Source organism: Patagioenas fasciata, chromosome 4 (genome assembly GCF_037038585.1).
Source record: "Patagioenas fasciata isolate bPatFas1 chromosome 4, bPatFas1.hap1, whole genome shotgun sequence".
Taxonomy (NCBI): domain Eukaryota; kingdom Metazoa; phylum Chordata; class Aves; order Columbiformes; family Columbidae; genus Patagioenas; species Patagioenas fasciata.
The window spans coordinates 79,036,155-79,057,479 of record NC_092523.1 but is presented as its reverse complement, the minus strand read 5'-3'; the positions used below and the strand labels follow the sequence as shown (position 1 = coordinate 79,057,479).

The window sequence follows — 21,325 nt, the reverse complement described above, 5'->3', positions numbered from 1 at the left end:
CATCAGTCAGCTTGCCTGAACCATCCACAGGGAGGTGCGATATGTTCCTAGGAACAGGTGAGCAATTATGATTTCCACAAACCACAAAAAAAGGAATTGTAAATATATTAGAGAAGGGATTGAATACAAAAGGGCACTTATACCTTTCATACATCTCACAAGTTTGTTATGATCAGTCCCATCAAATCTGCATGCTCAAGAGCTTTGATATGCAAGTAGCATTTATATGCTTGCAGTATTTTCATATATATATATATATATATAAAAGACAGTTTCATAACATTTGTTAATTTCTCCCAATTAATCTCATTTCTTCTAAGGGCCTCTTCCTGTCTAAGAGCTGCACGCCACTTTATAAAATAGATTAAACCAAATAATAATGTTGGTTTAATTTATGGACAAATAATCCTGCGGTTTTTTTTCTTGTCATGATAAGGGGACTCTCATTTTGCTTGAGGATGAATGGGAATTTGTCAGCATCGCTGAGAAGGATTATAGCAGGCAGATGGAGAGTACCAGAATCAGCCATTCTGTGGGTATGGAGAGAGGATGAAGATATCCAAAAGAGGAGAGTGAAGCAAAAAACTTACAGGATTAATAAAGACCTGTAAAGATTATTCATTTTAAATGATCATACACATGGCAAAAAACATCAAATTATGTCCAAATTATGTTTCATCTAAAAGATTTCTTTCTTGACCTTTACTTCCATGAAATGATTTATGTAATTAAATCAAGCTTCACCCTTGGGCAGAAATAGGAACCTTGGCTCTGCTTTGGAAGGATCCTATGAAGTTAAATGATTGTTTTCTCATGAAGGAAAGCTGCTTTTTATGAGAACAAACATACATCAAGTTTTGCAGATAGAGATCTGAGAACCAACGTGTCCACAATCTGTCATGTACCTAAAGTGACACTTCTTTCCATTATGCCTACATTAGGCTCAATTTAGTATTTCAGAACTCCTGTTTCAAATGCCAAGATCTATCAGAAGGCTACTCACTATAGTCTACAGCTCTTCCCTTAGAGCCATGCAAGTTCAAACCCCTTAGAAAACACTAAACTAAAAGTGGTTTATTCCTTCTCATTCATCCTTTCTTGAAGATAACAAATGCAAGAGAAAAGAAGTTGTTTCTTTCTTGGTTTCTGTGTTCCCTTTGAGTTTCTGTCCATGACCTGCTGAACACTTTATTCATTATTCACCTGATCAGAATCAAGTGTCTGAGTCTGTTCACAGGTTCTTCCCCCTCCTGTTATCAATTCCCTTGATCACTAACACAGTGCTCTCTTTTCCCCTTTTCTTTTTCATGGCAGTTTGTAAGAGAATCATATCCATATCTGTCTATTAAAATAGTGTTTATAAGTGTACAATATCTAAAAACTGCCATTTAAAATTATGACAATTATCTGTAAGCTCCTTGAAGTAGGAATGGTGTTTTCCTACCCGTGTTCCCCACAGCAACAACACAGCACATCCACAGCCTGGAGACCTGGTTCTCAGCATTTTAACAAGAAATAAAACTCACACTTTCCGTTGTCTCCATTCCCAATACCTTCCAGGAGCCTTATTTATCTCTAATAAACAAAGAAGCCGGAATAAACGGATTTCTTTTTCTACACGTGTCATAAGACACAACTTTCCTGGATTGTGATTAAGAGCCAAATTGTTTAGCCACATTTACAAAACCTTTGACAAGCAAAGATGTTCTTTCACTTGCAAAAGACAACTTAACAATTCTTGAACAAATAATGAGGTACAAAAAGCTCACCCCATATACACAAATATATTTCATTACTAATCATCAGTGCACTGAACTTCACTGGATTCGAGACACAGAGCAGAGAGTAAAAGGAATGCACATGCTATGGCTCAAAATCTGAGTACAACATACAGAAATGAGAAATCCACCCCAATACTATAACCATGTACACTTCCAGTATTTAAATACAGGGAAAACTACTTTTTTCACACAGAACTAGCTTGAACATTGTGCAACCACGCATAGGGTTAGTAAGAGAAGGAACAACATTTAGAAAATCCCAATCAGAATTCTCTTAGTTTGGTTGTATCACATAGTCAAAGCCTCCAACATAACCAGTTTCTTCAGCAAGGGAGATTGTAACTTAGCAAGAGACACAACACGACCAACAGACACAATCAAAGGAAAACAAACAGAAATACAAGAAAAATATCAAAATTCTGCAAAACCACGCTCCTCACCTCTCAGCTCTTCGTCTGCTCCTGTAAAGAGGCAGAAGGAAGAGAGGTGGGATATAGCTGGTGCTTAAGTGGCACCAGGTGTCTGTGTTCAAGCAATTAAATCTTGCCATTGATTTCAGGTGTCTAAATTGCTCACCAAAATATCTGTTTCCTTAAGCTCTAGGAGAGCATTACCCAAACCAGACAGATATTTTCAGTGTTGTGCTTCTGAGACACCCAACTTGGTAACAGTCTTAAAATGACAACCCTCTATTTCCTACAGTAAGCGATGATGTTTGAAAACGTGTGGCTGGGTCATTGATGTCACTCAGACACTGGGAAAGTTGTTTACATGTGTTTTAATAGAAGACTAAAGGAACTTTTTAACGTGTGTTTTCAATTTGAAAACGTCTGTGTTGCAAACAGCCCTACACTTTTATGACATTGAATGAACAGTATGAAAACACTCCAATTGGATATCATCTACAGCAATGCAACCACAGAAAAAACACGCTTGTGTTGGAATGGTCAATACGGATTCACGTTTTTACCTCTGAAATAATCGGTGGGTTAAAATGGTCAGTAAGATGTTCATGGTATTTCCCACAGATTTACTTGTGCCTGTGAGTCCTGGCCGTGGGAAACGAGGAGGATTTACTATCTGTATGAGGATGATTAGGAGGAAGAACTTTAAGTGCTGAGCGGTGATATCGGAATCCTCCCATGGAGCTTCAAGAAAATCTTTTTTGTAGTCTTAGTGATACCGTGTTTTCAGCAACCTGGAATGCTACAGCTTTCATGACTTCTTAATCTTAGATACAGAGCGCTCAGCAGGAAAACCTTACCCTGGAGCTATGATCGGAATTCGTTGTGTGACTGTGTGTCTGCCTGAGGGAAGGAACCCAAATGAGCCCAATATTTACCCTTGTAGGACTGATTATATTAATTTTTAAGTTACGCTGGAAATCCTGTTAACCAAAAAAAAGTAATGATGATCCTTCTGCATGCTCTTGGTTGAAGCATCATCTGTGTTTCCGTCTAATAAAACAGACATCAATCATTTTCCTGTATGTGGTTCACTGAGGAAATAACCGAATTTATAGCACTAAAAGCATTGATTTTGCCCAAGCCAATGGCTTGCAATTTTGAAATATGGAACTAACCCTCGCTCTATGAAGAAAGCTTCAATAAATTAAGGAAAACATACTAAAATAAAAGAGAATGCGTGTTGACAAAACCTGGGAAAGGCAGCTATGATCCAAGGCATAGAGGCAGATAGAAATCAGGTAATACAGGTGGGGTTTTCAGTCTCATTCCTGATTCGTCCAGTAATTACAGCAGTGACAGTGGGATATTACATGTTGCACCTATGCTTCCTGCAATTAGATAGATAGATAGATAGATAGACAGACAGACAGATAGATGAGAGATAGATAAACAGATTATAGATTATATAGATAGATGATAGATAGATAGATAGATAGATAATTTGTTTGTTTTTATCTTTCTTAAAGGGAAAAAAAAAAAAAAAGGTTAAAAAAGCGCTAAATCTTGTAAAATGTCCTTGTAGCAGGATGACTGTACTTCTGAGCTCACACAGATCTCCCCGAATGGTCCCGCATTTTGGGTGGCAGAGCCTTCAGCTCTTACCCCTCTTGAAATATCTGGTTCTCAGACCAGACCTTGAGCTCCAGACCCTGAAGGAAACAGCGATGTTAGAAACACCACCTTGTGTGCAGAGTGGGATTTGTCTGCCTGCTCCATCGCGAAGCCGGGCAAGCGCACGTACCCAAAGGCACCCAACACCACTGCTGCGGGATCAATTCTTCCTCAACTACAAATCATTCAGAAAAGACTGTCTTATTGATTGTTCCAAACACCTGTACCAAAAATATTCATCTGATTATTGACTGGATGGAAAATGTATGCCTTGTCAAAGTTGTATGCACCGATGTGAGGAGCTGAGAGTCGTGGCCATCACTGACTGCAAAGATCTGCATTTACGGAGCCTGCACAGCTGCGGGACAAGTGGCAAAACTCTTAGTATAGACTTAATTTAACCTATATCTATACCTTATGAGACCTACAGCAGTGGTACCACTGCTAAGGACTGTTAGGTTTTGCTGCTTGTGCTGCAACTTCCATTTCTTACTGAGGGAATGAGCATCAAGAGCATTAATTACACAAGTCAGACCATACTAAAATAATAAAAGCTGAAGGAAATTCTCAGCTCCTTCAAAGCAGAAAGGAAATGTAAGGATTTTTCTTATGTTTAATGTAAATTAGTAAAGCATGGTTGAGATTAATAATGAAGTTCAAATGCAATTAAACATTGCTATAATAAATCACTATTATGGTTACTATTTACAACTTGGTTGTGGCTAATAACCAGAGATTGGTGCTCATTATAACAGAAAATGCATAATTAGGCAATATTAGATATGTTATATACTAAATGGCTGCCACAGATCCCTTCTTAAAAGTGCTTGTCACTATATTTTAGAATAATATAAAAAATAAAAAATTCTATTATAATAAAGCACAGTATAATGAGTAGGAAAAAGGAACAAGTTCTAAAGAAAAGAATTAGACATTGCTTGGTAAATTGACCTTTCAGAAATAGCCACTTCTTCACCCTTCTTCTGCATGAAAGGCAAGATTATTTTTAATTACAGCTCGTGAGCACAGATGTAAGTAGTCATACGTAAAAGTCACTCAGGTTTGAGTCAGCCAGTTTTGCTATTATAATGTAGAATAACACTCCAGGTAAGGCTGCATGACAAATACCATTCTGCTCTGTTGTATTTCAAATTCTGATCTCTGAAATTTTTCAGCTGAGACATAATGTTATTTTTCCCCAAGATAAGGCTCTAATTCTTCAAGAAATATTACACAGGGACCCAAGGATAAACTTCTGCTCACGAGAAGATTTCTCCCTACAGGAAAGTTTCAGTGTAAAACCAATGAAGGTGATGTTCTTTTGTGGGAGAAGACATAAAGTTTTCCCATAATACAGAAAGTGATCTTGCTTTAATAAATAGCTTTAACCACAGAAAACAGCAGAGGATTGAAAGCTGAAATTTGACATAAAAATATCCCTCACTAAAAAGAAATTCCTGTGAGTATTCTATCCAAAATTGGTTTGGGAATGATTTTCAAAAGTGTGCTGTCTGTTCTTGGGGTTGCTTTTAGGATGAAATAACGTTGGAGTTGCCTACCCTTATTTCTTACTCAGTGTTTCTATTCCTTTTGCTGAGTATCACTGGCACTCCTTTAAAGGTACTGTCTTAACACAAAAAGAGCATAAAGATTTCATCAAAATAACGCTCTGAGGTGGAGTATCTCTTGCTGTACTGGAAAAGACTTTCTTCCAAATACTCCTGAGTCTGGCTTGACCCCATTTGGATCCTCCTGGCGCTGTTTCTTGTCACAGCACATGCAATAGGTTGTGAAAATGGCAGCTGAGTTCAGGGTTACCAGAGCTGAGACGCACTATGCAAGCCCTCCCATGGGATTTCTTGCTTCTGATTTGTCCTATATTAAATTCAAAATCTTAAAATGTTTTTGAACAAGTTTGGGTCCTCCTTTGTATTTATAGAGTACATCTCCATTGGGATTAAAAATTGCAAGCAGCTGCTTTGGTGAAGTTGGAAGCAATAAGAGCATGATGGAATGATTTGCAGAAATGCAGACTTTGTTTTGAAGATGAATTGACAATATCCAAGAAAGGACAGACTTCTGTGGTATAAAACCAGGTATGATTGCGAACTTGGTTTCATTTCACAGCCTAATATAAAAGTTCATTAGCTCCGAGATCTCCGGCTATCCCAAAGAGACGCAGCGTTTATTCTGCCCCGCTTCATTACATCTGTGTTTGCAGAACCACCGAACACAATTTCCTTCTCAATCTTCATTTCTACAGCAAGGAGGTAGGAAAGGTTATTATCATGTTGCTGAGGGAAATGCATCATCCCATCATCAAAAGCCAATAGTACAGGCTGACAGTATTTGGAGAGGGTTATGGCTTGTAAACCCAGCCATTCACAACACTACTGGAACAATATTGCTCTTGCTTGGAGTGAGGCAGGGAGAAATAACAGAAACTGGTACACTTTAGATTACTTTTATTTCTACTTCAGGGCATTGGCTGAGAGATGAATTTGACTTTTTCCTGGTCTGGCCTCCACTTTACTTGAATTCCAAAAGGAAAATGTTTCCATTTTGAAAACTGACTGAAAAGGAAAGACTGAATTACACTTCCTGCCCTTTTTGTATTTTTTTCTCAGTTTCTTTTGCCATTTTCTACAATAAAATATAAAGTAGGAAGACTTTTAATATGAAGAAATACTTTCATTTTTTTAATTAGAGCAACTGTTCTACTTCAAACGAGTCATTTGCAACCCATTCTGAGCTACACAAGCACCATTTCCGTTAGAAGGGAATAAAGGCTCCGTGGTGGATTTGCCAGAGTGCTCCTGGTGCAAACAGCGTTTGACCAGCTCAGAAAAGGAGCACGAGGGCAACTATTTCAAGCCAGATTTTCTTACCTCTTACCCCTTCACCTGCGCTGAGCAGCTCCTTTCTCTGCAAGTGCCGCACCTGAGTGCTGTCCCAGGCACGGGGAGAAACAACTACTACCCCATCTGCCTTATAATGTTGAGTAGACTTCAATATACATTTAACGTTGTTTCCCAAGGCAAAAAAAGAGACACGTGTGCTCTAATATCTTGGCACAGCTCTCTGATTGAGAGCTAGGGCTGTGGAAAACACTAAACCCCCAAAGAGGAAAGAGAAGTTTAAACCTTACGCAGTTGCAAATATTGTCCCATCATTTATTATTAACACCAACTAAAACAACAGGCCTGTGGCTTATGCCAGATTCATGCCAAAACAGTTCTTGACAAATCTTTAACATCCCCTGCATCTTTGTGGTAACTAATCATCGCTTCATTGAAAGATGTACTTGAAGGCAATATAAAGAAAAATCTGTTGAAGAAAAATGACATGTGCACATACACAGGAATTGACATATCCAAGTGTATCACTGGCAGATGAGATGGATAAAAACATGGTCCTATAAATAATGATTTATACCTCTAGTCTGATGGAAAAATAACCCTCTCAAAACCAATAACGTTATTCTGGGTGTTTCTTGAAAACTGCATGATATATATATATACATATATATATATAAAAGAATATCTGCTGCTATCACAGTAATTTAGAGCAAAGGAAGCAGCAATAATAGCACTTCATGATAACAGAAAATTCAGATACAGTGCTTACAATGGAAGGAATGAACGGTACCTTGAAAAAGGCGGGTTCCTCGGGCAGAGGGCTCACGGGCAGCGAGGCGGTGCTGCTGGCCGGACTCATCTCCGTGCTCTGGAACAAAGAGGAGACAGAGCTCAAAACCAACACTGGAAATCCAACAGAAATACATGGACAAAGCAACTCCACTCGGTACTGTATTTAACTTGAATTATCACTAATGGGTAAGTACTTTGCATTTTCTGTATTTTAAATGAGCTCCCCATTCAAGATGGAAACATATGCACAAATACGCAAACGTACTGTGCCTACAAAAGAGTTATACAAGAGGATAACTGAGGATACAACAACTTGTTAATGTAGAACAATCTATGATATATATATTCTTGGAATTTTTTTTTTTGATGGCTCAATGTTAAAGTTAGAAGGCAAATTTAACAGAAAAGCAATATATTGCAGGGCAGTATTTTTAAAAAGATCACTTTCATATGAGTCAATAAAAGCTTTCACATGAGTCAATATATCTTACAAACAAGCACTAATACATGAAAAAAACGGTGAACAGCAAAGACAATTTATGCCAGTACACTTCGATGGACATATCTAGTCAAAATGCTTGCAAGACTGATCTCAAAAGCCACTGCTTTTAAGGCAATATTTCAGTAACCTGTTGGTTAGAATAGAATCACATAATCATCGAACAATTTTCATTGGAAAAGACCTTTAAGATCATCAAGTCCAATTGTTAACCTAACACTGGTCATTATTTTTACAGATGGGACAGATATGAAGTGTGGAAACTCTTAATAATTTGGAACAGTAATAATAACAGAAGAACAAAATCTGGATTTAAAAATAAAATACAGAAATAATACCAAGACTGTTCTGGAGAAATCTAGAATATATGATACTTCTTGGGAAATAAGTGCTTCAATGCTAAAGTGAAGAAATCCACCTCCACCAATAAAACAGAAAAGATGTAATGGAGAAGATAAGAAAACAAGTTTGCATGGGCCAGAAGTTCATTTTCTTTTCACACTGTGGCACTGCAATGCAGATTGATTTAATGAATTCAGCTTGTACAATTAACTAATCAGATATTTGCTTTCACATCACTGGGAATCTATTACGACCCCTTTGATAAGCCCAAATTCTTCAAGTGAAGAATAACAGTCCACCCATGATGTCCTAACAGGTCATTCAGCACCAGATTTTTATGCAGATATCATCGTTTATTCAGCCAGCTGGTACAGGAGGAAAACGAAGACGAAATTTTGCATAAGAAACCCCTATGGCTGATCTGAAACAGAGGACACAGACTTCAAAGTTGACACCTACTGAGAAAATCGCTGAGTTTAATTAGACAAGTATTAATTACATCGTACCTGAAAGAAAAGACAACAGTTACTTGCTTAATGAACGGGACATAAGTAAAGAAGAGGGGGCCATGGTAATTATTACCTATGAAAAAGTGAGTTTATAACCCGTGCAACACGGAGAAGTTGTTGAGAATAAGGGAGATTACAACATGTCAGAAAGCCAGTATTTGTGTTGAATCCATCACTCTGCTATTTAGAAACATTACAAATTTTAACACTGACTCCTCCACTTGATCATCAAGGAAACTGGCGCATAATGTTTACCAAAAGCAAGTGAAACGTAGCTCTTTCAGATTAAACTCAAAGTCAGACTAAACTGGAGACCTCTTCTATGTGAACACTCTGTCCCAAAAGCCAGTTGAGATGAGGACAATCTGTCTTTTAATTTACATGGAATAGAAAAAAACTAAAAGGGAATAAAAGACAGTCCCAAAAGGGTTGTTTCTTGAGGTATTCAAACAATCCCTTCTAAACCCCACGCTGCTTTAAGAGATGTTGTCAGCTTGCCCTCCCGAAAGGACACATTAACAATTTCAAACATCACATCTCCCACCTGAATTTACCACCACGGGGTATTTTTCATGATCACACTTTGCAATCTAAACCACCCCCTACACAATAAAACCCCAACCCTGTGAGGAATTCACCCTACAAGGACTTTTTATTGTATTCGATGTTGCCTAAACCAATCCTGTTATCATAAAAGCAGCAATCATTTCAAATCTGGCTTAAAGCTAACAGATTTTAGTTACAAATTAAGTAGAAGATGCTACACCATTAGGCTATAATCATATCTTAGAAGTTGTAGTAGATGTTAAACATAATTTGAACCATAATTATACATATTAGGCAAAATTGGGTTAATTGGGACATCTGCTGATTTTGCAGTACTTTGCTGTGCAACCGCAACATTTGAAGAAGTGGTTTTGATGCACAGCGATACCACAGCTGGGATTTGTAGACTGAGCCTTTTCCCTGCCTTGCTGGAAACCTCGGAGTGTTCTGGAGCACACGGAACGTTGCAACGCTCTAATCATCTAAACTCCACTTCTGAAACGTCGGAACACCAAGCAACTAAAGTATTTATCCCAACAACAGTTTAGAAAATGCTGTCTCGCCTATGTCAAAAATGACCCTGTGAGCTTTTCTTTCAGTGCTTTTAGACCGTTTTTTTTAATTTGGAGCAGGCTGTTAAAATCCAACAGATGGACGTTATTAGAATTTTGTTGATAGCTGCTGCATTATTATAATGATCAACGTTTAAGTTTTCTTCTAATTTCTAGAACTGATCAGCTAAATATACATCCATCATCCTCATTGTGCAACTGAACGGGTACCACGGTGTCTTTAAATAAAAACAGATTCACCTCACCTCATAAATATCTCTACAAACCCTTGTCTATAATCTGCTCTTCTCTAGGAAGAGGCCTATGTATCAACCTTTGTTAATTGTACCATAAAACAAGGACCATCCACTGACAGAGCCAATTTAATTTGCTACAACTGCTTCTCACCAAGAGCAAACCCTGCAATGATCGCTGGCAGACATTGATTTCTCTGGAGATCAGCATCACAATTTATTGATCTAAGCAACCAATAACGACAGAGAAAACCTTCCATGGATATTAGAGCTAGAGATCAAATAAATCTTTATAAGAACTGAAGAAAAGCAAATACGACCTGTATAGTTTATAGCTTCTTCCTAAGGAATAGTGGACGACTGTTGAACTGGCTTTCAGGGTGATGGTTTTAGTTGTATGATAAGTTGTGCCACTAAGCATCACTTTAGAAGTTGAGTAGGACTACAAATTAAATAAGCGGAGTCAGCAAGCTCAGTAGCGATGTTCTGATATACTGAAAGTAATCAAAGACCTGCAAATGGATTTATCAATGGGTCTGCACCACATCTTTCTGAAATATTGACCTTAAACATTATTATCCCATTTTATCAAAGGTAGCGAAGAAGAAGGGGAAGTGCAGTGCTTCCCTACGTACTGCTAGGGTTTCTGTCATTTCTGTATTATCTAATGGCATGAAGGATTTTTACTGACACATACACCTCCTGCAAATAAAATTGTGGTAAAAAATTGTGGCCAGCAAACCCAAAATTAGCGTTGGTAAGAAAAAATAGCAGACGCCTGAAATGATCTTCCACCCCCCACCATGTTTGATTCATTTTCCCCAACACCTCCATTCTCACTCACCAAGAATGCAAATGCCTCGTTAAAATGTGTTTAGGGCTATTTTCTAATACCTCTGAACACAGCCCAGGTGGTTACTCATAAGCCTATTTAATGTGCCCTCTATTAGTAGGTACAGTTAACGATTCTTACTAATTACTAATGTGTGCAATTATCTGCTGACACGTTTGATTATTGTTTTCGGGTCTTTGCTGGTACGGTGCCTGGCGCTTGCTGCTCCCATGGCATGGAGGGCTGCGCGGGTCTTGCATCCAACCCGAGTTATCATGGTAGGGAGAACCATCCATCACAGACACTACCGCTTCTCGCTGCCTCTTCTCACACTGGCAGGGGAGGTGGGGATGGTCAAATACGCCTTTAGTGCTTTAATTATCTGATGTTCAACCAGCACAGACGAGCCCGGATTCCTCTGACAGTCTAAGCGAAGCTCATCACCTGCGCTGTGAAATGCCAGTGGGAAGTTTCACCTTATTTCAGATAAAACACTGATCTGTCACTTACCAGCGGTTGTATGGCTAGTGCTGTTTATTTTAGAAGATTCTGAGCTCTCAGCAACTCTGAGCAAACACATTGCATGTAATATTTTGCACAGTATTTTTTTTTCAGCGAGGAAGGATCAGGATGAAGGATATATTGACTGCTATTTATTTCTTCTTTGAAAAATAGCTGGAAAGATGCTCCTTTAGCCTTTTAATTAGGCTAAATTAATTATAAAGCCCATAACCAGCATGCAACATCAAGAGTATATAACCAGTGCATGGTTTGTTGCACGACTACAGTGTTTGAAATAGTTTGGACTCTATTGCCACATTATTTAATTTATATTGAATAGATATTTAATTTACCCCAATATTTTCCTAAGCTAGCTATCTCCCCTCTCCTTATATTAAATGCAGAAGTGTAAGAATACCAAAGTACCAGGCACAAATTTCTATTAGTATCTGCTTTTCAGTGTCTCAAAGTGGCAACATGAAAATATCCAACTGGGACAAGGACAAACCTTATTATAAATACTTTTTTTTTAATTGTAAGCAAAGTAGGAAGCTGAATGAAGCCTCTAAATTAAGGGTGAAGGATTGGAGGTTGCTGGTTTACAACTGCGAACATATAGAGGGAAAAACACAGCCTCGTTTTATAAGCGTATAAATGTCACATTTCTCATAATAGAAAATGAAATACACATCACTATATAACCAACAGATTTATTTGATAGCAAATATGCCTTAATCTTGATTTTTCATTGCTCATCCTTCCAGCTCATCTGTATTCCTAGCTTTCCTTCACAAGACTCATAATGAACAGAAACACGAGCTTCCTTGGTCAGATATCCCTGGCACACAGAGGTTGGGTGAAGGGTCCATTAATATGTAGGGAAAACCACTTTTACCTTCCCAAACATGTCATTCAACTCGAGTTAATCTCCAAAACCCCTTCAGTTCTATCTGCAAGCAGAATGTAATTGCAGAAGTAACGTGGCTGATGACTTTGGGGTTAAGGTCTGTTTGTGAAGAGCTCCTTGGGAGCATGGGTGACGGCCGCCGTGTGCGCTGGGGCTGCCACCATCACACACTGTATGAAATACAACTCCGGGCATATTTTTATTCTAATGAAAACCAGGGGGTCGCTTTCACAGACGCAAACGCTTTGTCGACAACACAGCGGAGAACTGATTTCCTTGAGCAAAACTCTGCTCCCTTTTCAGTTTCTATAGTTTCTTTCATACTTCACTGACTATACCATCCAGCCTTGACATTTTGTTATTGTATATTCTTCCCTAATAATATCATATAACATCAGCTTTTTCTGCTCTTTCAGCAGTCAACGGAGAGAACCAAGTACTCTCCTGGGATTTTAATCTGCAGGCTGCCTATTTCAATTGCTTTTCTTCCCTTGCAGGAGATCTTTCAGGTTCAAAAATACACCTTTATTTCTCAAAATGCACACAGTTTTGTAGCAAATATGACGGTTGTCTCATACAGTAGGTTCAGTGACGGGGGTTTTTGCATTTGGTTGGTTGGGTGTTTTTACTCAGTCACTACCAGTAACTAAACTGATAGTCCATACTACAGCCATAGCCTCAATGTGGAAGAAAATATCTGCATCTGTTCAAAGAATCTATAAGCAAATATCTCAGGGGGGGCCTCAAACTCCTACATCTTCCCTGCATACAGATCCTTTGTTTTTCTGCCCTTACAAATAAAACACTTAGAAAATGAGGAATCAGTTAAACTGAGAGTGATCAAATCTGATGGCAGAATCGCCTTCTCTCCCTCCCTTACACTCATGCATATTCTACATCGTTATGTATCATCATATACTGGCAGCGAGATACGAGCTGGAGCCAAAACACATCAGACGTTAATACAAACAACAGATGCACCTACATTTACATTCAAGAGGACAAAAACATACACAGGATATACATTTATATGCTTCTGGATATGCGGAAATAACTGCCTTGATAGGTTTGGGAAAAAATGCTTTCAAGATAAAAATCTATTTGCTCTTGCTCTTAATGAATATTTTTTCCTTAAGGTACACATTTTCTCATACACTAAACTCATGTCCAAAAAAACTATACATGCGTGTGGAGAGTCTCTGGCTGTGTGCTGTGAACAAGCCAGGGCTTGATGCGGCTGTGCTACACGGAAGGATTTCCCTGAGACACCAGAGACAAAAGGAAAGTAAACAGAAGCTGCTCTGCCCTCGACCCAGGCTGCAGGAGGGGCGTTGCCGCTGCGCATGAACAGTCTGTGAACAGTGCCCTGCAGCCAATCACCATAGTGGGGGGGGATGAGTGACTGTGAGTGTAACCAATTGTAGCCTGCACTTGCCGCATGGCCTTTTGGTATAGAGTATATAAGGCTTGGAAAAACGTGGTCTCGGGGACATTGATATTCAGTGTTGTTTAAGAGTTCATTAAAGAGTACGGATGGTAAATTCACATTGAATTAGACTCCTTACTCTCGCCCGGCCCGCCCGTTCGATCAAAGAGCTTATGCCGGCGTCTGGATTCGTCGAATTTGCTACCGCCACATTTGGTAGCAGAGGATGGTTCGTTAGCAGAGCATAACGCTTCGGATCTACATATGGTAGCAGAAGGATGGATCGTTAGCAAAGCATATCGCTCCGGATCGAAATTACTGCGGTGAGCAGCGTTCATAAAAACGGAGCCAAGCCGGGGTGTGGGATAGTGTGCTTAGTCCGATATCAAAAGACGGGCACCAGTCGAGCTGGCCACTCGCATCCTACGTTAAGACCGCGCTGATAAGATAATGGATATTGAAACAGCCGCGGCACTGCTGACGACTATTCTCTCTAAGAGAGGTATTGAATCGTCACAGGAAAAGCTAATCACATTGATTTTTTTAGCTCAGAAGTGGGGACACTTTGGAGAGGTTCCACTTTTGTTTTCCCCAACAGAATGGAGATCAGTGGGGGACACTATGTGGGACAAAACTATCAGAGGGGAAGAAGAGAAAGAAATTAAAGCTGTGAGAGAATTGTGGAAAACCGTATTAGAATCATTAGAAGTTATGAAATCGGAACAACGTGCCGCCCTAAGAGCCGCGGAGGCGCTTGTCCCAGAACAAACCTGGACTGATAAAACTTGTCCAAAAGAAAAGAGGGGCCTGTGGGCTACTCTGTGGGGTCTGCCTGCCGTTCGGGGTGGTCGCGGGGTCCCGGCTCAGCCAATACTTTCACAATCCGATCTGCAACGCGGATTAGAAACTGCGCGGCTCGTAAACAAAGGACCGGAAGTTTCCCCCTCCGAGTCTCTGGGGCAATGTGCCAAGAAGGCGGAAGTGCAACTAGTCGACTGTCCGGATGTGGGAGGCCCTGAGTGCCGCCCTCCTCCTACCGCTCCGCCTCTGCCCTGCCCCGAGCCGGACGCCCCCCCTCCCTCCGAGAAAAGCGTGGAGGCCGGGCCGGCGCCGCCGCCGGGGCCGGGGCCGGGGCCGCCTCAAACTTTGCCTCCGCAAGCACCCGCGGAAGTTTTTTGTGAGCCTCCTCCTACATCATTGGGCTCACCCCAAGCAGTAGAGCAGTTACTGCAAGTCATTACCAACAAGCTTGAACAACTTAACTTAAGAGTGTCAAATGTAGAGAAAAATAAGGAACAAATTGAGTTTCAAAAACCAGCTTGCCCTTCACAAACAATGCAATCAAAGGTGCCTATAGACTCTACTGACCAGCCGCAGCCCCGACGTGGCAGATGGTCAGGGGTCATCAAAGATGCCATTCTAGAAGGTGATTGGTCTCCAGCAAAATTAGCCCTACCGGTAATTCAAAATATGAACACTCAGACAGCGGTATGGGAACCACACGATTGGAAAATTTTGCAACAAGCAAAACAAATAATCACGAACTATGGTATACGTTCAGAAGCTACCGGACACAAAGAACATCTCCGAACCTGTATCCCAATCAGCGACCAACTGTGAACCAGGCTTCTTTCACCTCAACAAGCCAAGCACCGCAGGAAGCCTCGGAGTTGATGTGGAGACAGCAGTAGATATAACATTGACCAATACTGCAATTCATAGAATACCAACTAATGCTAAAGGACCTTTATTTCGACAAGATAGTCTCATTGGAGGCCTATTGATTGGCCGTTCTTCTGCTAGTATCAAAGGTCTTATAGTAATACCAGGTATAATTGATGCAGATTTCACAGGAACTGTTCAAATCCTGGTCTACACTCTGCATCCGCCAATTTTTATTCCTTCTGGGAGTAGAATAGCTCAGGTAGTAGCACTGGAAAACTGCCTACCAATGCTTCCAGGAGTTCCTCCAGCATCCTCAACACAAAGGCATGATAAAGGATTTGGATCGACCGGTCCTGCAGTTCGCTTCACCTCATCAATGACTCAGCGTCCCATGTTACGTGTGCAACTATTTCAATCTGATTCTACTGTTGTTGTAGATGTAAATGCAATGCTTGATACTGGAGCTGATGTCTCCATCATTAGTCAATTCAAATGGCCACGAAATTGGAAACTTCAAAAATCAATCTCTTCCACTGTAGCTGGAGTAGGGGGTCAAACTACTCCAAATATAAGTGTTGATCCCATTTCGATTAGTTTCCCTGAAGGTCAATGTGTTACCCTTAGGGTGTATGTAATGGAATTGCCAAGCAGCCTTGAGGCGCTTATTGGCCGTGACGTCTTGGGGCAACTTGGTGCCGTGTTAACTACTTCACCTTTTCCTTAGTGGTCACTGGAAAGCAGTTGCCCAACCCTCCATTGACCTGGCTAACAGATAGCCCAGTTTGGGTTGACCAGTGGCCATTAACAGAAGAGCGACTGCAAAAGGCACGTGAATTAGTAGAAGAGCAATTAGTTGCAGGCCATATCAAGCCTTCTACTAGTCCATGGAATACCCCAATTTTTGTAATACCAAAAAAGAGTGGAAAGTGGCGATTATTACATGACTTGCGAAAGGTAAATGATCAAATGCAAGCCATGGGTGCTTTGCAGCCTGGATTACCATCACCTGTAATGTTACCAGAAAATTGGTATATTCTAATTATAGATTTAAAGGATTGTTTCTTTACCATTCCTTTACATGAGCAAGATACACAGCGTTTTGCATTTACACTGCCTTCAGTAAACAAAGCGGAACCAGCTAAAAGGTATGAGTGGGTAGTGCTACCGCAAGGTATGAAAAATTCTCCTACACTGTGCCAAATGTATGTTGCATGGGCACTTCAACCTATTCGTGCATCATGGAAACAAACAATTATTTATCATTATATGGATGATATTCTGTTCTGTCAACACGCTGAGTTCACAGAAAGTTCCATAGTCCAAATTACAATCAAACTCAAAGAAAAGGGGTTGGTTATAGCTCCAGAGAAAGTTCAAAAGTCTGCACCTTGGAAATACCTTGGTTGGTCCATTTGTGATGCACAGATTCGTCCACAAAAAATTGAATTACATACTGATTTACAAACATTAAATGATGTCCAAAAATTGTTAGGGGACATACAATGGATTAGAAATTGCGTAGGCATTACTAACAATGATATAGCACCTCTTACTTCACTTCTAAAAGGAGGTGATCCAGCTAAGAAAATAAGCTTAGAGTCCGTGCATCTCAAATGTCTTTCTGATATTACACAAAAAGTACAGACAAATTGGTCTAGCCGAAGACTTTCTGATCGACCAATTTCCCTCCTTATTAGCAATCTAGAACATCCGTGTGCAGTCATCTGCCAGTGGCAAAACAAAAACGGGGAATTCCCCATAGATGTTGCTACAGATTCTTCCTTTTGTGCCACTGTCAGATTGAAAACAGAAAATGATTTACGATTATTAGAGTGGATTTTTCTCAGTGTCCAACCAAAATTCAGTATTCAAACGAGACCAGAAGCAATTGGAGAATTGATTCGAAAAGGAAGATCTCGAATATTAGAAATTAGCGGTCAGGAACCAGATGACATCAGTATTCCGATAAATGGAGCCGATTTAGAATGGTGGCTGAGACATTCGATGCCTATACAGAATGCATTATTAGGATTTATAGGCAAGGTACATTCACGACAACCAAAAGGTAAACTATGGCAATTCCTTAGAACAAATCAGTGGTTAGAGAGAAGCAAAGTAAAAGCAAAACCTGTTGAAGGCCTTACAGTATATACAGATGCAGGAAAACGAAGACACCAGGCAGCATGTGTCTGGCAAGAGAATAGTCAATGGAAACAGCATTTAATTGAAGGTTCAAAAGAGGATTCATTGCAGACTTTAGAGCTCACGGCAGTAATATGGGCCTTAAATAATTGGCTGAAATCTGCTTTAAATGTTGTCACAGATTCTTTGTATGTAGCAGGTGTAATACCCAGAATGGAAAATGCCCTGTTAAGACAATCGAATAATCCTCGATTAGGAAAATTGTTTGTACAATTGAGAGCTATTTTAAATCAAAGAAAAGAACCCTGTTGTGTGATTCACATCCGCAGTCATCAATGGAATCTTGGTCTAGGTGAAGGAAATCAAATTGCAGATAGTTTAGTAAGTTCAGTACAGCACATGCCTCCAACAGATAAATTCCAACAAGCGAGACAAAGTCATGAGAGCTTTCATCAGAATGCCAGAGGTCTCCAAAGACAATTTGATTTAACTTTAAATGAAGCAAGAAGTATTGTACAGGCATGTCCTCAGTGTGGAAGCCAGATGTTAGGTATAGGAATCGGTGTCAATCCTCGAGGTTTAAAAGCCTTAGAAGTATGGCAAATGGATGTGACACATGTGCCAGAATTTGGAAAACTTAAATATGTGCATGTCACAATTGATACTTTTTCAAAAATGATATGGGCTACTGCTTTACCAGGAGAAAAAGCACTACATGTATGTAAACATCTTACAGCTTGTTTTGCTGTAATGGGTGTCCCAGAAAAGATTAAGACAGACAATGGCCCTGCCTATGTTAGCCAGAAAGTTAGAACTTTTCTGATGAAATGGGGAGTGAAACACGTTACAGGTATACCTCATTCCCCAACAGGCCAAGGAATCATCGAGAGAGCACATCAAATGATTAAAGGGTATTTGAGCAAACAGAAGCAGGAAGAGTCAGATTGTCAACAGCGTTTAGCAAAGGTGTTGTTTACCTTGAATTATTTATGTCTAACTGGAGATCATGAGGAGCCTCCTGTGATCATTCATCATTATCAGATCAGACTAGGAAGGAAAAACACTTTACCGGAATTCATGGTGAGATATCGTGATCCCACCACTGGATTGTGGAAGGGACCAGTACCTGTTATTTTTAATGGTAGAGGGTATATGTGTCTCTCCACAGATCAAGGTCCATTGTGGGTTCCAAGCCGAGCAGTAAAGCCGGAGTTGAAACAAACTCAACCAAGTCAACTCCCTGCAGCAGAACCTTCGGAGGTCACAGAGTGAGGTGTAACCTTTGCATTGATTTAGCTGTGACATGTATGCGTACTATAGTTATATAAGTAGATCTTTAAACACCACTACCTCTTGAGTAAGTTTATCAACACCCAGCACATCGTTTGTTATAAGTTGAGTATCTTTAAACCAAAGTTCTTGGAATTTGTTTAATCAATCCATTGCGATATTTAAACGGCAATGGAATACCTCAGGTTTATTGCAAAGTGCACTGTTTACGTTGATTGTTGTTGTTATTTATATGTTATGTATAAGTTGTTTTTTATCACATATCAAAAAAGGATTAGAACACACAGCTAATCAATCCTGGCTTGTCCAAAAAGAAAAAAAAAAGGAGGAATTGTGGAGAGTCTCTGGCTGTGTGCTGTGAACAAGCCAGGGCTTGATGCGGCTGTGCTACACGGAAGGATTTCCCTGAGACACCAGAGACAAAAGGAAAGTAAACAGAAGCTGCTCTGCCCTCGACCCAGGCTGCAGGAGGGGCGTTGCCGCTGCGCATGAACAGTCTGTGAACAGTGCCCTGCAGCCAATCACCATAGTGGGGGGGGATGAGTGACTGTGAGTGTAACCAATTGTAGCCTGCGCTTGCCGCATGGCCTTTTGGTATAGAGTATATAAGGCTTGGAAAAACGTGGTCTCGGGGACATTGATATTCAGTGTTGTTTAAGAGTTCATTAAAGAGTACGGATGGTAAATTCACATTGAATTAGACTCCTTACTCTCGCCCGGCCCGCCCGTTCGATCAAAGAGCTTATGCCGGCGTCTGGATTCGTCGAATTTGCTACCGCCACACATGCGTTGCTGTGCAGTACATCCCTTTGTCCATATGTACATGTGGATACAGGTGATATCTCCTGCAACACTGTGGTCAGGACCATGTTTCATAAAACTACTAATATCTTTTTTAAATGTGAACATAATGAAGACAGGTTGATTTTCATTAATCATTTGCTGTTTAATTGTCCGGTTGTTTTCTACCTTTATTTTAATTCGTAAGCATCAAGAACAACATTGCCAGGTTTCTACATCGGTGTTTTGAATGTGAGGTTATGTTTTATTTTTCCGTCTATCTCAAAAGGATTCAGAAGTCTTCAATTGCGATGAATTTCACGGAGGTTTTAACAAGCCACTTCGCACTTTCTAAACGTTGTGACTGCAATTATTCTCACTTCTTCATCAGCTCTCCAAAGGGTTTTTACCATTTCAGTATGGAAACGCTTCTGATGGGGTGTTTTAACTTAGATGCAGAGGCTTCACGCTTAAAACCGTCTTGAATTCCTCAATAACAGCTTAAAGGAAACATGTTAAACATCCCTATGTGTTTGCTGCTAAATCAAGACAGACGGAATTTCACTCCCACCCAGGCAGAGGGTTCCATGGAAAGTACCCCAGCTGCAGTCAGCTTTCCTCCGTCCTTCCAGCTCTATTTGCTCTTCTTCCCTTTTCTAGGCCAATATCCACTTCCCAGCAGCTCCAATGAAGATTTGTCGAGCGTCTGCTCTTTCTTACCCCTTAGGGTTCTTGCACAGCATCTTCTGTTCCCAGTGCCTCCCACCCCCACACCCATCCCACCACCATCCCTGCTCCTGTCATGCTGCTCATCTCAACCTGAAAGCCTTCCCACTGCCTCCAGCTATCTCCCTTCTCCTCAGATTTAGGCTGACACATACATTATATTTAACTATATTTAATATATAAAGTAGTTTAAGAAACTGAGGCAACTTGCAAAGAAAGGGGGAGTTCCAGTTGCCTGGACTCGTACTTCGGCACTGCATTATCGTTATTTTTAGAGACCTCAGCTGAGCCTTTTGCTTTCATTGTTGTGTTTTGCAACGAAATTACATATTAAACTTGCTGAGATATCTGAATAGCATTTTATAAAGCCATTAGCAATAAAATATTCATTTTTCATTTATATTATGTCCAGGTATACAAATGAGTATAATTTCTTCCTACCCTTCAACATTAATAGGAAAACTAGGGAGAAAAACTGAGCACACCTTTCCCATTCATTTAACGGCAATAAAATATAAAGAGCTTTTAAAATGAAAAATACTTTAAAAAAATAACTGCTGTTTTCTTTGGAAGTGTTGTTACGCGCGCCTCCACTCTTGTATTTATATATTTATACCGCATACAAAGGACGATCTTGGAAAAGACGTTGCTCTGAGAACAGAGACGAATGTTTCTTTGGCAAAGAGTTTGTGCTGGAATACAGGAATCGAACAGATCAAATATACACTGCAGATGCAAAGCATTCCTGTGGAACATTGCATTTTCAATAAAAGAAATCAATGTTGAAGGAATGCTGAAATCAATATCACCTATGCCCATCTAGTTTATTAGACCTCTCAATTAATG

General features: G+C 40.0%; 1 protein-coding gene across 7 annotated transcripts in view; it reads right to left on the bottom strand.

Moving 5' to 3' along the window:
• The window catches only part of CCSER1 (coiled-coil serine rich protein 1), a 436,344-nt gene that overhangs the window by 223,388 nt on the left and 191,631 nt on the right, over positions 1-21,325 (bottom strand). For all 7 annotated transcript variants that reach the window (XM_071808258.1, XM_065837729.2, XM_071808257.1 and 4 more), the window contains exon 7: positions 7,508-7,585. In XM_071808258.1, coding sequence (XP_071664359.1) covers positions 7,508-7,585 — 78 coding nt within the window. The remainder of the gene's footprint in view (positions 1-7,507; positions 7,586-21,325) is intronic.